The 18,531-nt window shown below is 49.7% G+C and overlaps 6 protein-coding genes across 6 annotated transcripts; 4 read left to right on the top strand and 2 right to left on the bottom strand.

The window, feature by feature from the left end:
* Positions 1-3,493: 3,493 nt before the first annotated feature.
* On the bottom strand, positions 3,494-6,657 carry BU25DRAFT_471143 (uncharacterized protein; the record flags this gene model as incomplete). The annotated part of the gene is made up of 5 exons (XM_033710808.1): positions 3,494-3,707; positions 3,761-4,262; positions 4,316-6,012; positions 6,060-6,216; positions 6,621-6,657. Coding segments are annotated over 5 exons (2,607 nt in total), but the record flags the coding sequence as incomplete, so codon positions are not given.
* A 2,121-nt stretch (positions 6,658-8,778) lies between these two features.
* Positions 8,779-10,366, top strand: BU25DRAFT_406272 (uncharacterized protein). Its single transcript, XM_033705235.1, has 5 exons — positions 8,779-9,429; positions 9,486-9,557; positions 9,607-9,663; positions 9,717-9,797; positions 9,864-10,366. Exons 1-5 carry the CDS (start codon positions 8,904-8,906, stop codon positions 10,106-10,108), a joined length of 981 nt encoding a protein of 326 aa, XP_033567187.1. The 5' UTR covers positions 8,779-8,903; the 3' UTR covers positions 10,109-10,366.
* Positions 10,367-10,915: 549 nt separating this feature from the next.
* On the top strand, positions 10,916-11,766 carry BU25DRAFT_406270 (uncharacterized protein). Its single transcript, XM_033705234.1, has one exon. The coding sequence runs from the start codon at positions 11,031-11,033 to the stop codon at positions 11,292-11,294; it is 264 nt and encodes an 87-aa protein (XP_033567186.1). The 5' UTR covers positions 10,916-11,030; the 3' UTR covers positions 11,295-11,766.
* A 2,048-nt stretch (positions 11,767-13,814) lies between these two features.
* Positions 13,815-14,372, top strand: BU25DRAFT_406269 (uncharacterized protein). Its single transcript, XM_033705233.1, has 2 exons — positions 13,815-14,036; positions 14,080-14,372. The coding sequence occupies exons 1-2, from the start codon at positions 14,001-14,003 to the stop codon at positions 14,218-14,220; spliced, it is 177 nt and encodes a 58-aa protein (XP_033567185.1). The 5' UTR covers positions 13,815-14,000; the 3' UTR covers positions 14,221-14,372.
* A 445-nt stretch (positions 14,373-14,817) lies between these two features.
* On the bottom strand, positions 14,818-15,375 carry BU25DRAFT_406268 (uncharacterized protein). Its single transcript, XM_033705232.1, has 2 exons — positions 15,209-15,375; positions 14,818-15,154 (listed from the first exon to the last, which is right to left on the bottom strand). Exon 2 carries the CDS (start codon positions 15,151-15,153, stop codon positions 14,995-14,997), a length of 159 nt encoding a protein of 52 aa, XP_033567184.1. The 5' UTR covers position 15,154; positions 15,209-15,375; the 3' UTR covers positions 14,818-14,994.
* A 963-nt stretch (positions 15,376-16,338) lies between these two features.
* BU25DRAFT_87265 (uncharacterized protein) lies at positions 16,339-16,994 on the top strand. Its single transcript, XM_033712192.1, has 3 exons — positions 16,339-16,583; positions 16,632-16,866; positions 16,911-16,994. The coding sequence occupies exons 1-3, from the start codon at positions 16,472-16,474 to the stop codon at positions 16,927-16,929; spliced, it is 366 nt and encodes a 121-aa protein (XP_033567183.1). The 5' UTR covers positions 16,339-16,471; the 3' UTR covers positions 16,930-16,994.
* The last annotated feature ends 1,537 nt before the right edge of the window (positions 16,995-18,531 follow it).

The following is an 18,531-nucleotide window of genomic DNA, read 5'->3' as shown; positions in this document are numbered from 1 at the left end:
TCCAACAACCGTACAGGCCGAAGACCCTGTGCTCATATTGCTTACACCAACCGACACACAGATCTTTACACCACCTTTCACACATTTACAATGAATCAGAAGCATCAAAATATACTTATTTCCTTTGCACTCACAAACTGGCTTCAAGAGGGTCAGAGCGGCAGGGATGCAATCGCCTTCTTTGATCGTGACCTTGGGCTCAATTACGAAAAGCCCCTCGAGGACAAGATGGACAAATTATTAAAGGCGCTCAGTACCTCTTTCCTGTTGTTCGCCATGATATGTAACACATTGGTGAATCAACCAGGAGTGCATCAGCCTGTTACGACCGAGAAGGTCCGCAATATTGGTGGTGCTCTTTGGAGCCTACGGTGCGTGTCCACTTGTCATTGTTGAGACGATATCTTAATCTGATCAGATCAAACCCTACGCCTCTGTCCCACGAGAATGACCTAAATTCACTCCAGCAGTTCATGGAGATATTTTTTTGCATCAGACTTGCTCTCGGAGAGCCAACATCTGCGAGCAATGAGCATGAAGATTCAGGGAACACCAACCATGAACTGTCTGCAGACGCAGCGCTAGGAGCACTTTGGAGTCTGCTTCAAGTATGCGGTCTTTTTGTCTCTTCTAAGCCACATTTGGAAGGAAAAGACACTGTGAATTGAAAGGAAATTAGGTGCAATGACGTGCGTGGGGAAATGTACTGTAATGTTTTGCTTTGACACACTCTTTAACACTAAGTAGCTGTTTTCCCAATTACTATCTTGCAAGGTAATGAAAAGATTCTACGGTACACCATACGACAAATTTGCTCCATCAATTCAATGACCAGAGCTTAACAGAACCATTTTATGATGAAGCCACGTCCATCACATCATCCCAGATCTCTTCAAAGGCTGAAATTAGGCACACTGAGCTGCGAGGGCCGTTCATCGTTCGTGCCAAGGATACGATCGATCTGCGCTCGCTGAGCTTCCGTAGCGGCGGTCTGCAATGATAATTTCATGAACCGAAGCATTCCTTTCAATGTGTCGAGTCGCTGGATATCACCCTTGTCGGTGATTGTCAAAGGCGTGAAACCCCAAGTTTTCAAGATTTCGCACAACACTTCACGAAGAGGCGTCGTACGTTCCACTCCAGTACCCTGATCAATGCGTTGTATGGTTTCAATTGCCGTAGACCATGAGTCAGGACACAAGAAGAAGAGGACGTAAAGGAGGTTATGTTCCGCTTGAGATAATTCGCGAGCTTCGCTGTCCTTAGCTGCATCTCTATCAGTAAGTGGGCAAGGATAGACTCGTTCACAATTTCCTGGAAGAGCTTACGAGAAAGTGCAGCGTGCTGCGCTATAGCCCAGTGGAACTGATCGATGCCGCCACTCATGGTTTGAAGGAGGTGGAAAGATTTTCAACACGATAGAAGGTGGACTTGCGCAATGGACAGTGTCAGAGTGGACAGTGTCATGTAGAATTGGGTCACCCCACCTCAGAGGGTTTGTTCGAATCATAGACTCGCGTTGCTCGCGCCTTCATGCATGCAGGAGCAAGCCATTGGTAGCGTCTTTGCGGGGCAATGCTTCGGCCAGGCCGCCCCTTTTTCCTAGCATATCGGGATAAGCTTTGACAGGCTCGGGATGATGTGCCCGGAAGAGCCATCTCAGCCAGCCCCTCTCGCTACCCGGTGAGCTGGGTCACAAGGAGTTCCAGACCTTACGGAACGAAACGACTTGATGTGAGCTCTTCAATCCATACCACAAGGCTTGACTGGCAAGGATAAGCCCAGAAGCGAAATTTGTGAAGGGGGTAAGAGGGGCTCATCGAACACATGATTTTTCAGGAGGTTTATGGCAAGCAGGTATTAAGTACAGCCACTGGCAGTCGGCCAGAAGGGCTCCGTATCTCGCCATACACCTCAACATGTCATCCACCACCCCAACACCATTCTCTAATTTGCAGCCTCTGAACCGCTGTCCGCAATGCTTGGAGCGTGGCAACACCGCTCTCTTAAATCGGGAGGGGTACTGTACTCAATGTGACCAAAAGAATCCGTTACACGGATCAGATCTGGGACACGAGGTACAAACAGGTAGCAAAAACGAACGCAATGTATGGGACATTCGACTGTATATCGGATGTGTAACCATACCTTCTGCACCTCCGAATAGTCCTGTGTTCGTTGCCTCTGGATCCCACATATCTCCGACTTACGATCCCACGATAATGGTACGTCAGGTTATAATCACGTCCAAGTCCATAATCCAACTAATTTGTGAACAATTGAGTTCGACGACATTCTACTTGAAGAAAAAGGAGTGTTCACATTTTTCGGCAGCACTATCTCATGATCAGTCCACTGGTCCCGTGTGGAGCGTAGATTTGTACCTTTTTCTTTCTGCGCCGGCAAGCCGTGCATGCCGGAGCCATTCCTCTATAGGCACGTACGCACAGAGTCGTAGTTGGGTTGGGGGCAACTACTGCTGAGTTTGTACTAGGCGGAGGAAGCAAAAGAGTCAGCTGGCTCCAGTCGAAGTATCTGAAGGGGGCTATGTACGTCAGTCATATCGATGCGTAGTTGATGTCGGCAAGCGAGGCACGGCGATATAAGACGAGAAGAAATTGCACCATTTATTTCCCGGGACTTGTACGGCGTAAGCATGTCGTGTTGCGCAGGAACCTCGCGGCGTACCGCATTGCTACATCCACTGAGAAGCGCCGACGCTAGGTCGTGGGCGCCTCCTTGCCCACACTGATCGAAATAACCGTTAGAGGTCAGAGCTGCAGGCGGCTATTAGGTTACGCTGCCATGTCTTCTCCACAGCGAAAACGCCACATACAGCGAGAACTCAACTTTTAGAATTACCATTACAAAAAGCACATCTGTCAGTGGCCACAATGGTTTCTGCGGGTCGGAATGGCCTCTACGGGCTATCGAGCGTCCCCTAGCGTTGATTTGGAATCTGTAGAGGAGCCGTTGTGGCTATGGCAGAGAGGGACGAACAAAATCTACGAGTAAGCTACTAAATATGACACGTTCATCGAACGCAGCGACAGCCATCTAGCCGCGACACAGCAACGCAAGACGTGACGACGGAATACAACAATCACAAAACACATCAGGCGGCGATGTATACTGATTAATGAAATGGAGACTATGTACGCAGAGGACTGAGAATTAGTTGCTACCTAGTTTTTATACACAACTTCCAAACAAGTCAAATCAAGCAACAAGTAACTCTTGGTATCAAAGGAGACGGAATCCTTGAAGAGATGCTCTTACTTGGGCGTTTCCGTTAGCATTCAGAACGTTTAGCTCTGGAGTGACTTTGGGCCATTTCCGCGGGACAGAGGCGTAAGGTTTGATCAGATCAGATTAAGATATTGTCTCAACAATGGCGAGTGCTCGGTCGAGACTAGCTGATTCGCTCCTGGTTGATTCACCAACGTGTTGCATATCATGGCGAACAACAGGAAGGAGATACTGAGTGCGATACTCATGGGTACAGGTCTAGCTGCTCCCGGACGTTGCGCAGGATCTTGAGATTCATCTCCAGGACTGGGGAGTTTGGCGCAATTTCGCCGAGGGCTTTGCACGTTCGGTCCATGAGTAGGATGAGGTTCTGCTTCGTGAGCTGTGTATCCCTAGGTAGGTACCTGGAAAGTGGAGACGTGAAGACTGCTGCAAGGACGAGCATGTTTCCAAATTGACTAGGGTGCATTAGCGTTGGGTACAATTGGATCATGTTTGACTTTTGACTTACGCATGCATAGTGCCAAAGATGTTGGTGACTACCAGTCGTCGAGTACGGGCGTTGGCATCGAACTTTACGTACTTGCTGTCGGGAGCAGCGCCAATACGGTCGAAAGCAATTGTACTCTGGATTGCGGCGTTGATGCACTTGACAGCGACTCCGATGATGCTCCTCTGGTCATCTGATAGATCCACCAGTAGATGTACGTTCCTGTTGGATGAAGAATCAGAGGTTGGTACAAAGTGAGACGCCCGTGCTGTGCTTGCGCCTGTGGGCGGGAAGTCGATGAAGTGGTTCGCAATGCGCAAGTACGGGCGCAAGATCACGTAGATAGACCCATAGTACTTAGCACGTAAACGTGCAACATTGATATCAGTAGCCGGTGGGTCATCGTCGTTCCAGGCCAGCGTAGGCGGCAGGACTTGTCTCCAGTCCTCAAGGATACGCACATGCGCTGTGGCACGATGCGCGACCTCTTTGATGGTGTGGGTGTCAAAGCTGCGGCGAGCATCTAGATAACGTTAATACGAAATCAATGGACATGTTGTGTATTGTGCCACTTACTTCTGCCGTACAGCATATTATGCGCCTCGTTTAATATGACACGAAGCCAGATTTGACTCGTGTACATGAGCATAGATCCTTCCTGTGGGTTTGGGTCGGCAAACATCTTCTCCTCAACACTAGTTCCAGATTCGATGGATACGCCATCTGGGTACGCGATCTCGCTTTGGAAATCTGAGATTCTGCTGGGTGGCAGCGTGCTCATCTCGGCCAGAATATCTGACTCGAGCTGGAGACAAGTCCAGTATACGCACATAACCAGGTTGAGCCGGTAACGCTCTTTCGGAGGCAGAGATGCCTTGTTCTCCAGGCACCAGTCCCGGTTGAGCTTCTGGTAGTCCGCCTTGATAAGGACAAGGACGACACGGCAAGCGTTGTTGATCCAGCTCCAGCTCTCCAAGACACGAGCAAACTGACCCAGGTAGAGTGCAGCTAGGATCATTGCCTGCGCATGTGCCACTGTGTTGCCGCCCTGTTGGTTTCCAAGGATGTCAGTTGCGTAGGCGAAGTAGCCCATACCCGGTAAGACGTCGACATTGCGTGGCCGATTGTCATCGGATATGTCGCTGTTGAAGCTGCCGTTGAAGCTGCCGTTGGAATGCACACCCCAACCACCATTCGTGTGCGACATCCTGTCACTCTGAGGCGAAGGTAATGGGTCGTGATGAGCGCAGACCTTGCCGAGCGCGAGGACAAGGAGGATGAGGGCATTACGCAGGGAGCGTTCGATTAGGCCCTTAGCAGAGTAGGGCTCGCCATATGCACTACCGGATCGCTTCCGCTTCAGGCCCTGGCTAAGCTGGTGGTTCGCCAATGGGTTGGCAGCTGGTGATCCGGCGTGTTTGGTGTTGATGTCCGGACTGTACTGCTCGCTGAACTCCTTGATCATCCTTCTGAGCTTACTGGCGTTCATGAAGGGATGCAGTTTGTGGATGTTTTCGATATAGGAGTCATACAACTCCCAAAGAATGTGTGAGCGGAAATCAGGCCTGCCGTCTGGTCCAAGTCCGCCGTCGCTTTCTTGTCGAGGGTGGCTGCTGGGAGTCTCGCCAGGCACTGTTCCTGGGCTGGAGGTATCTGCAGGTGGGCAGCCCCAGAGGCCCTCCCTGCCAGGTGCAGGAGAGGAGGCATCCGCGTCGCCGCCACTGTCAGGGCTTCCTGGTCCTTGGGCTCCATCGTTGATATCTTGGCCCTCACCAACTCCCCAAACGCGAAGCAGGCCTCGGTCCTGCTCGAGCAGCACTGGGTACTCTGACACGTCGTGGCCGCCTTCGATCAACTTCTCAATATAGTCGACGTTCCGGCAGAAGTGCGCCATCGAGAGCCACTCTTCGAGCAGCTTATGTGCTGGTGTGGTGTGGTCCCACTGCAATCCGGTCATCTCCTCTGCGCCGCTGTTCTCGCTCCAACTGTCGACTGGAGTTGCTGGAGTCTGGGTCGGATCGGACTCTTGCTTGATTGGAATCAATGCTTGTAACGCTGAAGGAGGCATCTGTGACTGTGGAAGAGTGATGTCCCCACTCTGTAATCCGCTCTTCTCTTTGGGTGCGATGTTCGTGATCTGGTTCAGGGTTTGGGTCAAGGGGAGTCTGGTCTCGACGCTCTGTCTCCATGAGGCCAACTCTCCTGCAAGATTCTTCAGTACTTCGCCAATGTCATTTACGCTCTCCTGAAGTTGCATCATGCTAAGATCTTGTCTGTGCTGTGTCAGTAACTGCTGTTTGTCCGAGGGTTTGTCACATACTTTGGAGGTGGTACTTCCTTGTACAAGCAATCCAAGTCGTTATCTCTGCAGAACTGGCATGGTCTTGCTTCGTTACACTTCTGTTTGCGTGTTCGACAGTGGTTGCACGCCTGCGTGGCACGAACCTGTTTACGCCTTACTTGCTGGCCAGCTGCACCTGCATACTGGCTCGGCGCAAACGAACCCTGGTCATGCTGGGGAGCTGACAGAGGTGGTGAGCGGTAGGGTTGTTCCGTGTTTTGATGGCTTGTGGAGTAGCGGTAGTAATCGGATATCTGCCTGTCATGGTGGTGTGTAGGTGATGTAGGTAGTTGCAGCGGTGGACGCGTTGGAATTGATGGATGCGGTTGTTGCTTTGGGTCTGTGGAAATATAAGACCCAGCGTGAAGCCGAGAAAGGCGTTCCATAACTGCTTAGACTGTTGCACAATCTCCGATCCAGGCAAACAAGGCAACAAGAGAAATCAGCCTTGAAAAAGAGGTAGACAGTGAGAAGACAAACCTAGCATTAATAATATTTTGCGGCACGGATTCCACACAGTACTGTAAGACCAGCGATGACTATCGGTCATTAGCGCCGTGCATGCATAGCAGGTTACAGCGGCAGACTCAAGCAAGGCTGGTCAACCTGTGTGGAGGCGTTAGAAATGTACAACTAGGAAATAAGACCGTTCATCCGCAATCAAAGGAGCACTGCAGTCCCGAAGTGAAATGCAAACCAAAAGCGAGAGGCTGCATAAAGCTAAAGAACGGGTAGAACCACGCCATATACACATCTCCTGGAACACAGAGGTCCTCCAAGCATTGTGCGACAAGGTTACAAATTGTGGGTAAGAAACGGATGTTCTCTATCGCTTGCCATAAGCCTCCTGACAAACCAAAGATTCCGTTTGCGAAGCGATTAGAACTACGCACACAAGCATGGGTCCCCGGAAGCCCTATACTGTGTTGACTGTTCTCGATTTTGAACCTTGCAGGTGCATTTATGGTCCACAATGATCGGTGCCACATACCACGCCTGCCGCATGGTAGATTGACTGTACGGGATTGGAGTGAACGGAAGGCATTGCAGCTTTGTATCGAACGAGGTTCAGATGGAAGGTAGGAGAGTGTAAACGGATGTGTTGGTCGCGGGCAAGCTTAGTGATAGTTTGAGGGAACTTAGGGGGGGCTTAGGGGGGGCTTAGGGGGGCTTAGGGGGCGCTTAGGGGGGCTTTGGGGGGGGCTTATGGGGGACTCTAGAAGACTTTATAGGGGGCTTTGGTGAGCTAGAGGCCGGGAAGCAGAGATCGATGTAAACGCTAAAAAAGATGACTACACTGGCGCGAGATCATGGCACAGACTTATCTTAGTTGGAAATAATGGACGCTCTTTTTGACTATTGGAGCTTGTCTTCAATTCAATGTGTCGTTATTGAGGTGCAGAAGACGCGCCTCAAATGCTATCGAGGCATCGGGGGGCGTTTGGGGGGCGGCACTTGGCAATCTGCAGCGCTGCGTTCATCACACTTTCGCAAATACATGGCTAATTGAACGCGTTAAACATATCACGCATGTTCCCACGAGGCTATGATTTCCTCCCCGCTTCTCAGTCCTTCACCGGTGGGCTGCACTGAATTCAAGACATGGCCAATTCACAGTCGGTATGTTCCCCGACTGGTTATCTTCTAAACTTCTCACCATCTGAAGTACATATCCGCAGACTATGCCTCGGCCAGCCTCACAGTCAACCAGACACACAACGCTGACCCCAAGACCATCTGCATTCTTCATAGCGTCCTCGATGTCTACAGTCAAGATGAAATTGACTACGTGAAGGTGAAAGCGTACCGTGAGTTTAAGTCGGAGGTCGATGGCCCCAAGCGAACGGTGTATGACTTACGACCACTCACATTTGAGGTGGGTGAGTTCAAACAACGCTCCTCAGGGGTCAGCACAGAAGATTAATGGAACAATTGGACGAGAAGATGGCTGAACTGGAGCGTACGCAATAGCCTCCGATTCGTTCTCGTTCTCTTTCCTCCCAAGTGGAAAGTTACGACTCCATCAACAGCGATTATACCGACTCCAAAGCGAACTTAAAATGGTCTGTCGCAAAACGCAAGCCCTTGCAATAGCCAGTAATACCACTGCACAGAGTCAGATAAAGTAAGTACCTGCTACCTACTGATGCCTAGCTTGAGCTTATTTCCAATCAACAGGTACCGTTATCAGCTCGCAATTCACAGCTGCTGAGAATCTGTACTCCGCGTTTGGCAAACAGTGGACAAAGGCGGAGGTCTGAGTGTGGCATAGAAGTCGCTGTAGTAATTCTTGATGCTCTGAAAATGATCGCGAGATGAGGCGACCCTGGACTTGCCCACGTGATGGGCTCATTACGTTCGCCTCGAGTCTCGTAATGATCGCTTCAACATCCATTCCTGTATAAAACTAGATTAGCGAAGTTGAAGGTTAGTATCCGTAGGAATTCATCACGAACGCGTTGACCCAGTGTCGAATTGCAGGCGCAAGTGTTGGACTTCTTGTTAGCTGACTAAGCATGTATGAACGCCAAGCCCTCACTTAAGGTTGCCCTTAGCAACACGTGAGATTGTTTGTAGAATGGAGTGACTAAATGCGGATGCAGGTGTTATCACATGAGCAGGCATGAAGTAGGATTTTGGCGCACATGCTTGATAAGCCCTAATCACCCAATCGAGTAGCCGCCAGCTTAGCCGCCACCCTTGATGCTCCCTATCTGCAGTCTAATGCCCCCCTTCTTCCTCCCTCCTCAACCCCTTTTTTCAGTTGTGCTGCTCACGATTCGCTCCTCACAATTGCGTGTACTACGACGTTCCTTTTGAACAATGGAAACACCTTGCATTGCTTTAAGCGTAGCAAAAGGGAACAACTTTGCATGGCAGCAGGGCTACAAAGATGTCGACGACTCTGAGTTAGAGACACTTCTTACGATCAGCAGGGAACTTGTACGTTCACTAGAAGCTGAGGTTCAAGCTCGTCAGTTGTCCACAAAGCCGCAGCTATCGAGCGCCCTTTCGGAATGTATCCAGAAATTGAATATGAGCATCAAAAAATGGAGAGTTCTAGGGCGGTTGGACAAGAAAGAGACGGACCTCCTTCGTGCAGCCTGTAATGCCCTGACAGTCGAACAAGCAACGCGCGATGGACGGCTTTATCAAACCTTCCTTTGCGACGTCAACCGCAACTGCAATCGTACCTCAGCATTGTTGTGTGCAGCAAGTCTGGGCAAACAAAGGATTGTATGCTTGAACGTTCAAGAAAGGATAAATCTACTACAACATCTCAAGCTCACTCAAGACGCTTTGGCTTTGCCCGCCCTGGACTTGCTCGCAGAGGATCAGCTACCTAAAGGCATCGGTAACCCCTGATCCAATTCTGCCTCTCGCCATAACTGACTGATAATTCAGAGAATTCATCTGGACGAAGCCTAAAAAGGAAATTCTCCACAGAGATGGGAGACACAGTCCTACTCAAGAGAAGTGCGTGTGGTACTTTCGTCTTTTATCGACATAGCTCACCTGTGGCAAGAATTCGAACCAACTCCGTTCCCGGTTGCTGACAACTCTCGTGAGTGTCGAGGCCTAGGTAAGTAGAGGCAACTGAAAAATCTCTTGTAATCCTATTCACAATAACGACAGAATGCCGTTCCGATCCTGGCAAACAAGAAAATGGAAGCACTGAAAACAATACTCATAGCGAGGTTGCGAGAACTCTGACAGGTGAGTAGATCGCAATATTGCATGGCAATCATTCTATTTACTGTATTGAAACCAACCATACCACAGGCTCAGTGATCACCTCGGGTCCAGGATCGATTGAGACAGCGTTCTTACTATCCCCCGAGACGTTTGAACAGATTTGGAGTCATTCGCACGAATGGCAAGCTGAAGAGCTTCAAACAAGTATTTTGACCATTCCAGCGGAGGATCGCGTGGCCTCAATTGTTCACTCGATTCCTCGATCGAACGCAATCAGGTTTGGTCGCCAGTTTGGTTTGCCAAAGATATACCCGGCTAGTTCAATGCCATGAGTTTGCTGTCAACCAACATGGCCTCGGTCAGACAACCGGCTGGCACCAGACCTATGTAGGTCCCTTCCTCTCCAACAACGTCCCAGACTATTTTTTTCGTGTCGTCTTTGTCTCGAACTCTTATGCATCCGATTCGGGAGGACGACGCAGATGCTCTAAAGAGAATGATACGGGATTTCGAATGCTTTGGGATTTCATCTGTGTAATAGTATGTCCAATCATCGTCGAAAGAAAGCTCTTCGAGCGCTAAACCAAACTTTATCCGTGTTTTAGCTTCGAAACGTATCCAATTTTGTATTAGGCAGTGTTAATACCTCTTGTGTAATCTTGGCCTTGAGCTGCACATCGCTGTTCAAGATGTCCGCAGGTATCTTGCATACGCTCATTGCTGGCCGTTCGCCTGTGGGCGCAAGACTTTGAACGTGTAGTCGCGTATGCTCCTTCCACGAAGCTCAGGGCTTCAGAATGAAGAAATATCAGCGAAGACTTTTCAGGCTTGATAAGTCATGGAATATTATGCTGAGAAATGGAGGCGAGGAAAGGCTGAGATCCAGTCAGATATCGGAAGGAGATCGCGCTCATTATCAACTTACTATGCTGGACGTATTTAGTGGAAAGGATAACGTTTTGCTCTGCGGTATTAACGCTTGAAGTGATGCTTTCACAATTGTCTGAAACAAAGGGGATCGTAGGCAGTAAGGGATGAGATGACGAGCGTCTTGTTGGCGCCCAACGCCGACCGAACTTGGCCCTCAGTGTCCATTGCCCCACCATTAGCGTCGAGAAGGCTCACGTGCGTCTTCTCACCACGAGGCGTATCATATGTGTTTTTCCTCTTCTTAACAAAACAGGGCAAACACAACTGTGAGGCTGCAGAGATTGCTCAGGCAAAAGCCGAGCAGAGGGCCCGTAAGACACCTCGATGCCGGCCACAGTTATCTCATCGACGCGAGGCGACCCTGCAAATGCGAACAATAAGCCCCGACCTGAAAGGCTCCGCGTTTGGGATGATTCCCCAGCACGTCAAGAAGCGATTTGGGATGATATCATGGGATCAGGATTTGCTCGGAGCGGCACTTCACTGCACATACTAGGAGAGTCTGGGGAAGCCATACAGAGGTGGGTGTTGAGTTCTGAGCTCGACCTGCATCTCTTTCAGCGATCCACCGTCGTCTTTGACTGTTAAATTTCTTCGACAGAATCACGCTAATACCCTGAGTCCCGCCTTTAAAGCCGCGCAGAAATTATCCGAGCCTCCCGTCCACGCGGCGACCGATTTTGCAACACCAGCACCCAGAGTGCAAAGAACCGTGTCGCCGCCTTCATCATCGAATACAAGGCACTACACAAGCTTCTGCTCGGTCATGTTTACGAAGGGCTGGACGATATGGAGCTCGAGGACGTGGTTTGTTGTCGCAAGGCTGAGAGCCCGAGAGACCACTTTCGGCGCTTGATGGCGGTTAGGGATGGGCTGGAGTTTGGTTGCGTGTGCACCGGCGAAGCGTTCATCTTTTTACGGGTGTGCTGGGACGATCCTAGGACGGTCTATCCTTAAGGGTGATGTTGGGACAACCACAGGATGGGCATTAGACTCAAGTGATTCGAATCGTCTGCATTTGACAGCTGTTGGGCAAATGTTGGTCTTCACTCTTCAGGCACTTAAGACCCCGCCTCGGGGTCAGATGTGGCGTACTGACGTCATCGCTCAGCTGAGAAGCTGGTTAGTCGTGTACGAAGACTTATGTGGATTCTGTTCCCGAAGAAGACGAAACCATCATCAGAATATCGACCACCTCGACACGATGCGTTCCTTCGCAAGCCTCCTATCCAGCTCCAGCGAAGACTCCCTCTGGCCGCCACAAGACCAATACGAATCTAGTGATGAGCCTGATACGGACACGCCAAGCTGACAACTGCCTGCCAACTGTAACTACGTGGCTCAAGTCACATGATATCCTATTGTAGAAGGCACTGCCCAAGGGCAAGTGCACTCACCTCTGAGCCGAGAGCTCCTGTACTAGGATGATCACCGAACAACACAGATAGCATTACAATCATTTGACCACAGCCTCCGACCGACACTGCTCACGCAGTTACACGAACCGACCACTATCCCGCATTCGATCAACCGCTGGCAGCTCGTCACTCTCGTAACATCCGTAGAGAAGAACACAAAACAGAAATACGAAAAGCCTTCTGGACTGGTGTGGAATTCACGGAGGGGCGATGAGTGAAATTGCTATCAATTTGTCATCCATGATTTGCGCAGCCGCTCTTCTTTACGTGTCTTGAAGCCTGCAATGTCAGTTTGCTCCAGTAAATTGCACTTTCTTCCTCTTCTTTGTTATCCTTTCGCCTTTAGCCTCCGAGCTTTTTCTCAAGAACCTCTTTCTTTCTTCTGATGTCCGCCCTAAGACTTCGAAGCAATCGTCATAACTTGCAAGCATAAGTTGGATATTGCTGTTCGCCTGCTCGAGCGCAGTAATCCACTCTCTTTGCCGGGCTACTTCACGTTTGAGCTTATCTAACCAGGTTCTAACGTCATCTGCTTCGGAGAAGACGTCAGAAACATCTTTTGATGTATTCTAGAACTTACCTGGTGCTTCCTCGTGTTGCTCTGCTCTGAAAAGCAATGACTCGACAGGGTTTTCACTTGGATCTGCATCGCCGTTTCTTGAGTCCGTGAATCCAGACAACCTCTTAATTCAGGTATTGTATTAGCTGTCTAGATTGCATTCAAGAATCACGCAGTGTTCTACGTACCAAGTCCTTGTATAGGTCAGGGTCTTCAACCGTGGCCTGTGAGTTATCCGTACCAACCGACTGGGACAAAGTGGAATCATGAGACGAGTATAGGTCCATTGTGGAGTTTGACCGAGATCTTAGTTTCGCACAAGGCAAGCACTCTTTTATACTACCTGATCTCCGATCAGCATAGCAGTATTGGTTCGATCCATTTTCCCTCGTATGAAGTCGGCATTCGGTTGCTAAGATACCGTCTGGCTCTGAGAGGCCCAACGAACCCCTCACTCCTCCCATCGGGGCGGATCCACGATCGCGTATTATGATGCCGATGCTCCGTTTCTACCTATCTGGAGAGCCGTTTTACCGACCCATTGTACGCGAATGCTTGAGGCATAAGATATAAAGAGTTCTTGTCAGCTGAGCGTCGAATCGTCATCTCGTACCCGTCATGGAGCGCACACTTCTTGTTGGCTTTACGACAAGTCAGTCCTTCAGTTTGCTCATGAGCCTTTCACTCTTATACGTCGAAATTACGAGACCCAGAGTAGGAGGAATGACCTACCTTGAGAAGGCCCTACCCATCGTCTTTGGCTTTGGACAAATAGCAATCATAACGGCTGCCATCATATGCGCAGTGGTTGCCCTTACTACCAGTTTCCAGGTCTATTGGCTGGAACCACTCTTGCATAGTACCCTTCAAACTGATGTAGCACTGAACGTATGGCGTTTCGTTCATCATTTCTTGTCTGAGCTCACTCTTTGCTTAGTTTGCTCGAAACCTTCGCTATTCCGCTAGCCCGACCTGGACAACTTCATACGTATACGGAGCATGCTTGGTCACTGTAACACTGGAGTTCACATACAGTATAAGGCAAGGCCACGGCACCCCACAGCCCAGCATCTCTTACTAACTAACAACAGGAGCGAAACTTCACAGCACACTCATAACTCATTTTTGTATCTTGCTGGTCTTTCCATCCTTGCTTCAACAGTCTCAGGTCAGCCACTGCATGCACACAAACGGGCAGGCGGGAATGATCTGAGGTACATAAGGCTGTTGCTTGCGTTCGTGATCTCTAATGCGGCCGCAGCGCTTTGCCAGCTAGCCAATGGTACGATTATCTACGTTCATTCGGTCTCGAACAGAATGACTAGTGACCGACTTTATCAAAGCATGTTACTTGTATGTATCGAAACACTTTCAGAGATGTCTCTAACATGAACAGGCTTGTATATCGACTCAACTTTTATGCCCTCTCGTCTTCTGCTTGGGCCGAGTGGCGTCTCTCCGAAGGGGATCGATAAGAGCAGCTAACTCGGATAACGATGTGGACGACGAGAGCAACATTGGGCTGAATATCCGTTGAGAACAAATCAAGGCCAACACCTCTAAGAGGTCTAAATTTATTACGTTCTCGATTGAACTTCTGGATTGGTAAATACTGTATGACATGAATTCCTATGTATTCCATGCCACTGGCAGTGGGGCTTGTAGTTTAATCTCTGAGGTTTCTGTTAACCTAGTCTTAAATGTAGCTGCGTGTGCAGTGTCGTTCCAGAGGCTGTGGTCACTGATTGTATTGCTATCTGTTGTTGTTCGGTGATGTTCTTGTACAGGAGCTCTCTGCTCAGAGGTAAGTGCACTTGCCCACCGGGCAGTGCCTTCTATAATAGGATTTCATGTGACCTAACCCACGTAGTTACATTAAATGATACCATGGCGTGATGTCCTATCAGTGAGTTGAGTTCACAATAGCTCACGCGGTGGATTGCACACACAAAGATAAGCAAGACTTTTGCCGGCTGCGCTAGGCTTCCTCACTAAAACGTCAACAGTGGTTGGAGTTTATTACTGCGTGAGCAGTGTCTTGCTCTCGGGCAGTGACTGCTACCGTACAATAAGATATCATGTGACTTCACCCACGTGGTTGCAGAATTTATGTCAAGCCATTTTTGAAAGTAGTTGCTCACGCCCTACGCGCTCAATTGTGTAATGAGTGTGTCCTACGGTAGACGTCGAAGTCTCAGCCTGCCAACGAGTACGATACAAAAAGAGTTTGTGATACAAAAAGAGTGTGGTGGTGATTTGAACAGCGCATAGAGCCCCAGGATGAAAGGTAGCTCCACATTGAGACTCCCCTTTATCCCTTCTTCGTCGCACAATCGCCGCACTTGCCGGCCACCTTGACTACACTCTGAGGCGCATGTGGATTGGTGGTGCCATACGCATCGCAATATTTTATACTCGAACTGGTTTTGGAATGCCCACACGAATAATCGAGTCTCTCGTAGTTACACATCCTAAGGGCGGTTAGCAGTGTTGCCGGGCATAGTACACTTGGGTGGAAACCTCACGTGTTTTCGGTGGTTGGCGATAAGAAAACTGGTCGCAGTTGTTTGTGTCTTTGGCTATGGCCCTATTTATGTGATTCACATCCCGATCTGTGACGGGATGCAAGCCCCACAGATAGCTAGGGTGGAGTCTCTTGAGGGAAATTAGGAAGAGTCTGCAGGGGGGATTGGAGGAAGTTGGGGAGAATTGGGGGGAATTGGGGGGGATTGGATTGGGGGGGGAGTGGATTGGGGGGGATTGGGGGGGGATTGGGGGGGGATCGGGGGGAATTGGGGGGAATGGTGAGGAAGTTGGTGAGGAAAGTGTATTCGGGCGTGGGAACCCGTAGTCATGGATGAATCTTGTGGGATGATTTGCAGCTACAGCTGCGCACTGACGCCGCATCACCCCAATCCCAGCGCTTAGAGTAATGCGGTGGCGCCTATAGACTGGGATTGTGTGATGTGATACACATCTTCAACACCAGCAGAAGCGCCTGCGCCCTCACCGCCAGCACAAGCAGCTGGTGTAGTTTAGCAAGGCTTGCAAGTGGTGTGTGAGGGCACCGATCCAGTTGTTGAGTACGCTGCTCGTGCTTGGAGAGGCAGGTCGTAGAGTTAGGCGGTCTGGAAGGTACTGCGTGTGTGTAAGGAGCTGCGTGCGTGTAAGGAAGGACTCAAAGCAGGGCAGACAAGCAAGCGACCATCGTGCTTGCGGCAAACAGCCTGCACGGCATTATCGTGAAGAGGGTGAGTGCTTCTCACCGCCATGTTCATGGACACGCTGCATGAAGGTTGCAGCCGCGCCGCGCTTGGCGGGCTGATGATCGACGTGACGCCCATGTTCGTGGTGACAGATGACCAGCTGCAGCAGCGCCTGTAATGGCTACTCTGGGTCAACAGCAAAAGCGAAGGGATGTCCAGTCAGGCTATGCTACTTCTGCAATGCATCTGATGCGGAGATAAGCTCGAAGTACATATTCCCCAAGTTTAAGCACCTTGAGAACCTGGAACAATGTGTTCCTCAATCAGGCCTATCACTGTAGCAATCGTGAACTGGGGAGAGCTTGGTTGGTGGTGTCAGAGCAGGGGTGGGAGGCAAAGCCGTGATGTTCGACAAGAAGGTAGTTTCACCTAGCTCCGCGATGGTCATCGCAAAGTCAGGGTTCGCAATCAGAAAAGACAAGGTCTGTGCACGTAGTCTTGGCGTTGCGGCGAAGCCATTAGCCTCCGCGTCCTCTCACCTGTCTCTCCTCTCAACCTGCCTCTCTCCTCACCACCTGCAACATGTCTTTGTCTGGCTCTCTTCTGTTCTGCACAGACTGCGGGAACTTATTGAACAGAGTGTCTCCTAAAGTGGAGAACATCAAATGCGAGATCTGCGACACAGAGAACAAAAGTAAGTCCTGCAAAGATTGTCGCGATCCGTCACTAAACGAAGCTGTAGATCAATGGCCTTTGGAGGTTCAAACAACGTCCAGACCAGACGCGTTTCCTTCGGTTCTTCGTAATAAGCGCGACGAGATCCAGAAGCTCGACACTGCCAACATTGAAACATGGGCCAGAACCTCGGAAGCTTGTCCTTCGTGCAAGAACTCTGAGACTTTCTTCAGAGAGATGCAATTGCGCGGAGCAGATGAAGGATCTACAGTGTTCTTCCGTTGTTCTCAGTGTTCGCACAAGTATGTTTACGCACTTCCTACAACGATTCGCTAACAAGGCATAGGTGGAAGTTAGACAACTGATACATCGACGGCAGGTTTCTACGGCAACAGAAATGCAGCTGGCGCACTGGATCTGGAGAAAGCTGCTCAAACGAAGAGTGGGTACGCTAGTAGCTACGTGATGAGGCTTGAATCATACTTTGCTTGCTATCATACGCGTACTGTCCACCTTGACACCATCAATACCAAAACCCCGACAAGATTATGAATGTATTTCTCCGCGCCTGATAGTTTTAGTGAGCGTTGACGCATGTGATAAAGCTCAATACCTTTGAGCAGTCTCGGCATTGATACAGAAGCTGCGCCGTGGCCATTATTTTCTTGGTTTAGACGTTGTTTGGATCTCGACAGGCCATTCATCTGGAGGTGTTGTTAGAGCAGTCGACACTGGCTTAAAACAGTCTTCGCGTACTTTTGTTTGAGGTGCTACATTTTTTACACACGATTGTCTTGACATCTTGGATAGCGCGATCCAGGATCTCGCCGCAAGAATCACAGAAGCAGAGTGTGCCAACGAGAGCCATGGTAACAGATTATAGAAGACGTACTGTTGCAGAAGAATACCAATGTTCTACTTGAGAGAATTAAGAATTATATACCTCGCTCTGCATAACCAACGACAAAACCAAGTCTTGTCCCAGCCCTGATCGATACTTGATAGGTCAAGATAAAGCTGCACATCACTTATCTGCGCGAATTATTGAAAGCTGATCCTACCATGAAGCCAAGGACCTTTCAATGCCCGCATTCATCCCCCATTGCACCCCTATTCATCCCTATTTACTCCCTATTTACGCACTCCCCGAGGATCAAAGTTGGTCACGTGATTCGGCTCATCTTTAGCTTCATACCGAGAGCTTGCTGAATTCGACAATAGTTCTTCCTGATGAAGTGTAAACTGTAAACGTGCTTCGAGAGCCTAGCAAAACGGGGACGATGCAGCCACCAGGAGACCTTAGAGGGAAGTCAGTCAAGTCTCGGCCGCGGGGAGGCCGGAACCTGCGTAGGCTGCAGATCCAAGATCCCCCACTTCAGCATCTGCAGACATGTAGTTTGCGAGACAATAGCGGATGCCAACTGTTACCCTTTTGCGGTTGCTTCTGTGATCCATGATTGACCGATGAATTGCCTTGTAAGCGAAGTTGAAAGCTTGTCTGAGACACGAGTGAGCGATTTTACCAATACTCTGTTCTGAAAACGGACCTTGATGTCTTCACATTCTTTCCAGCATATATTGAGGTCCCTCAGCTTGAGTGTAGGCCTCGGTTATCCTGTGGAAGACATTTTGAAATACTGAACGAAACCTCTTTGCACCAAGATCCCAGGTTCCCAAGTGCCAGTGTCGATTTTCGAGATCTTTACCATCCCATAGTTCTTTTTGGTGGAAATGTCGATGACTACTCGGGCCGTCTCACTGCTGTGGAATACATGCTGTGTAGGAGAAGTGCTTCGTTCGATGTCACGTCCAATCTTTTCCACCGAATCGACATATGTTATGCAATTATTAACGTGAAGTGAACAAGTATGCAAGAATGATTGGTGATCCATCCTTTCACGGTATGTGCTCTTGTGCGTTATTTTATCTGGATCCGCGTCTACGTCACGGGAGCGTGAAGGCAAAGC

Source organism: Macroventuria anomochaeta (assembly GCF_010093625.1).
Source record: "Macroventuria anomochaeta strain CBS 525.71 unplaced genomic scaffold BU25scaffold_2, whole genome shotgun sequence".
Lineage (NCBI taxonomy): Eukaryota > Fungi > Ascomycota > Dothideomycetes > Pleosporales > Didymellaceae > Macroventuria > Macroventuria anomochaeta.
This window is presented reverse-complemented; position numbering and strand designations above follow the sequence as displayed.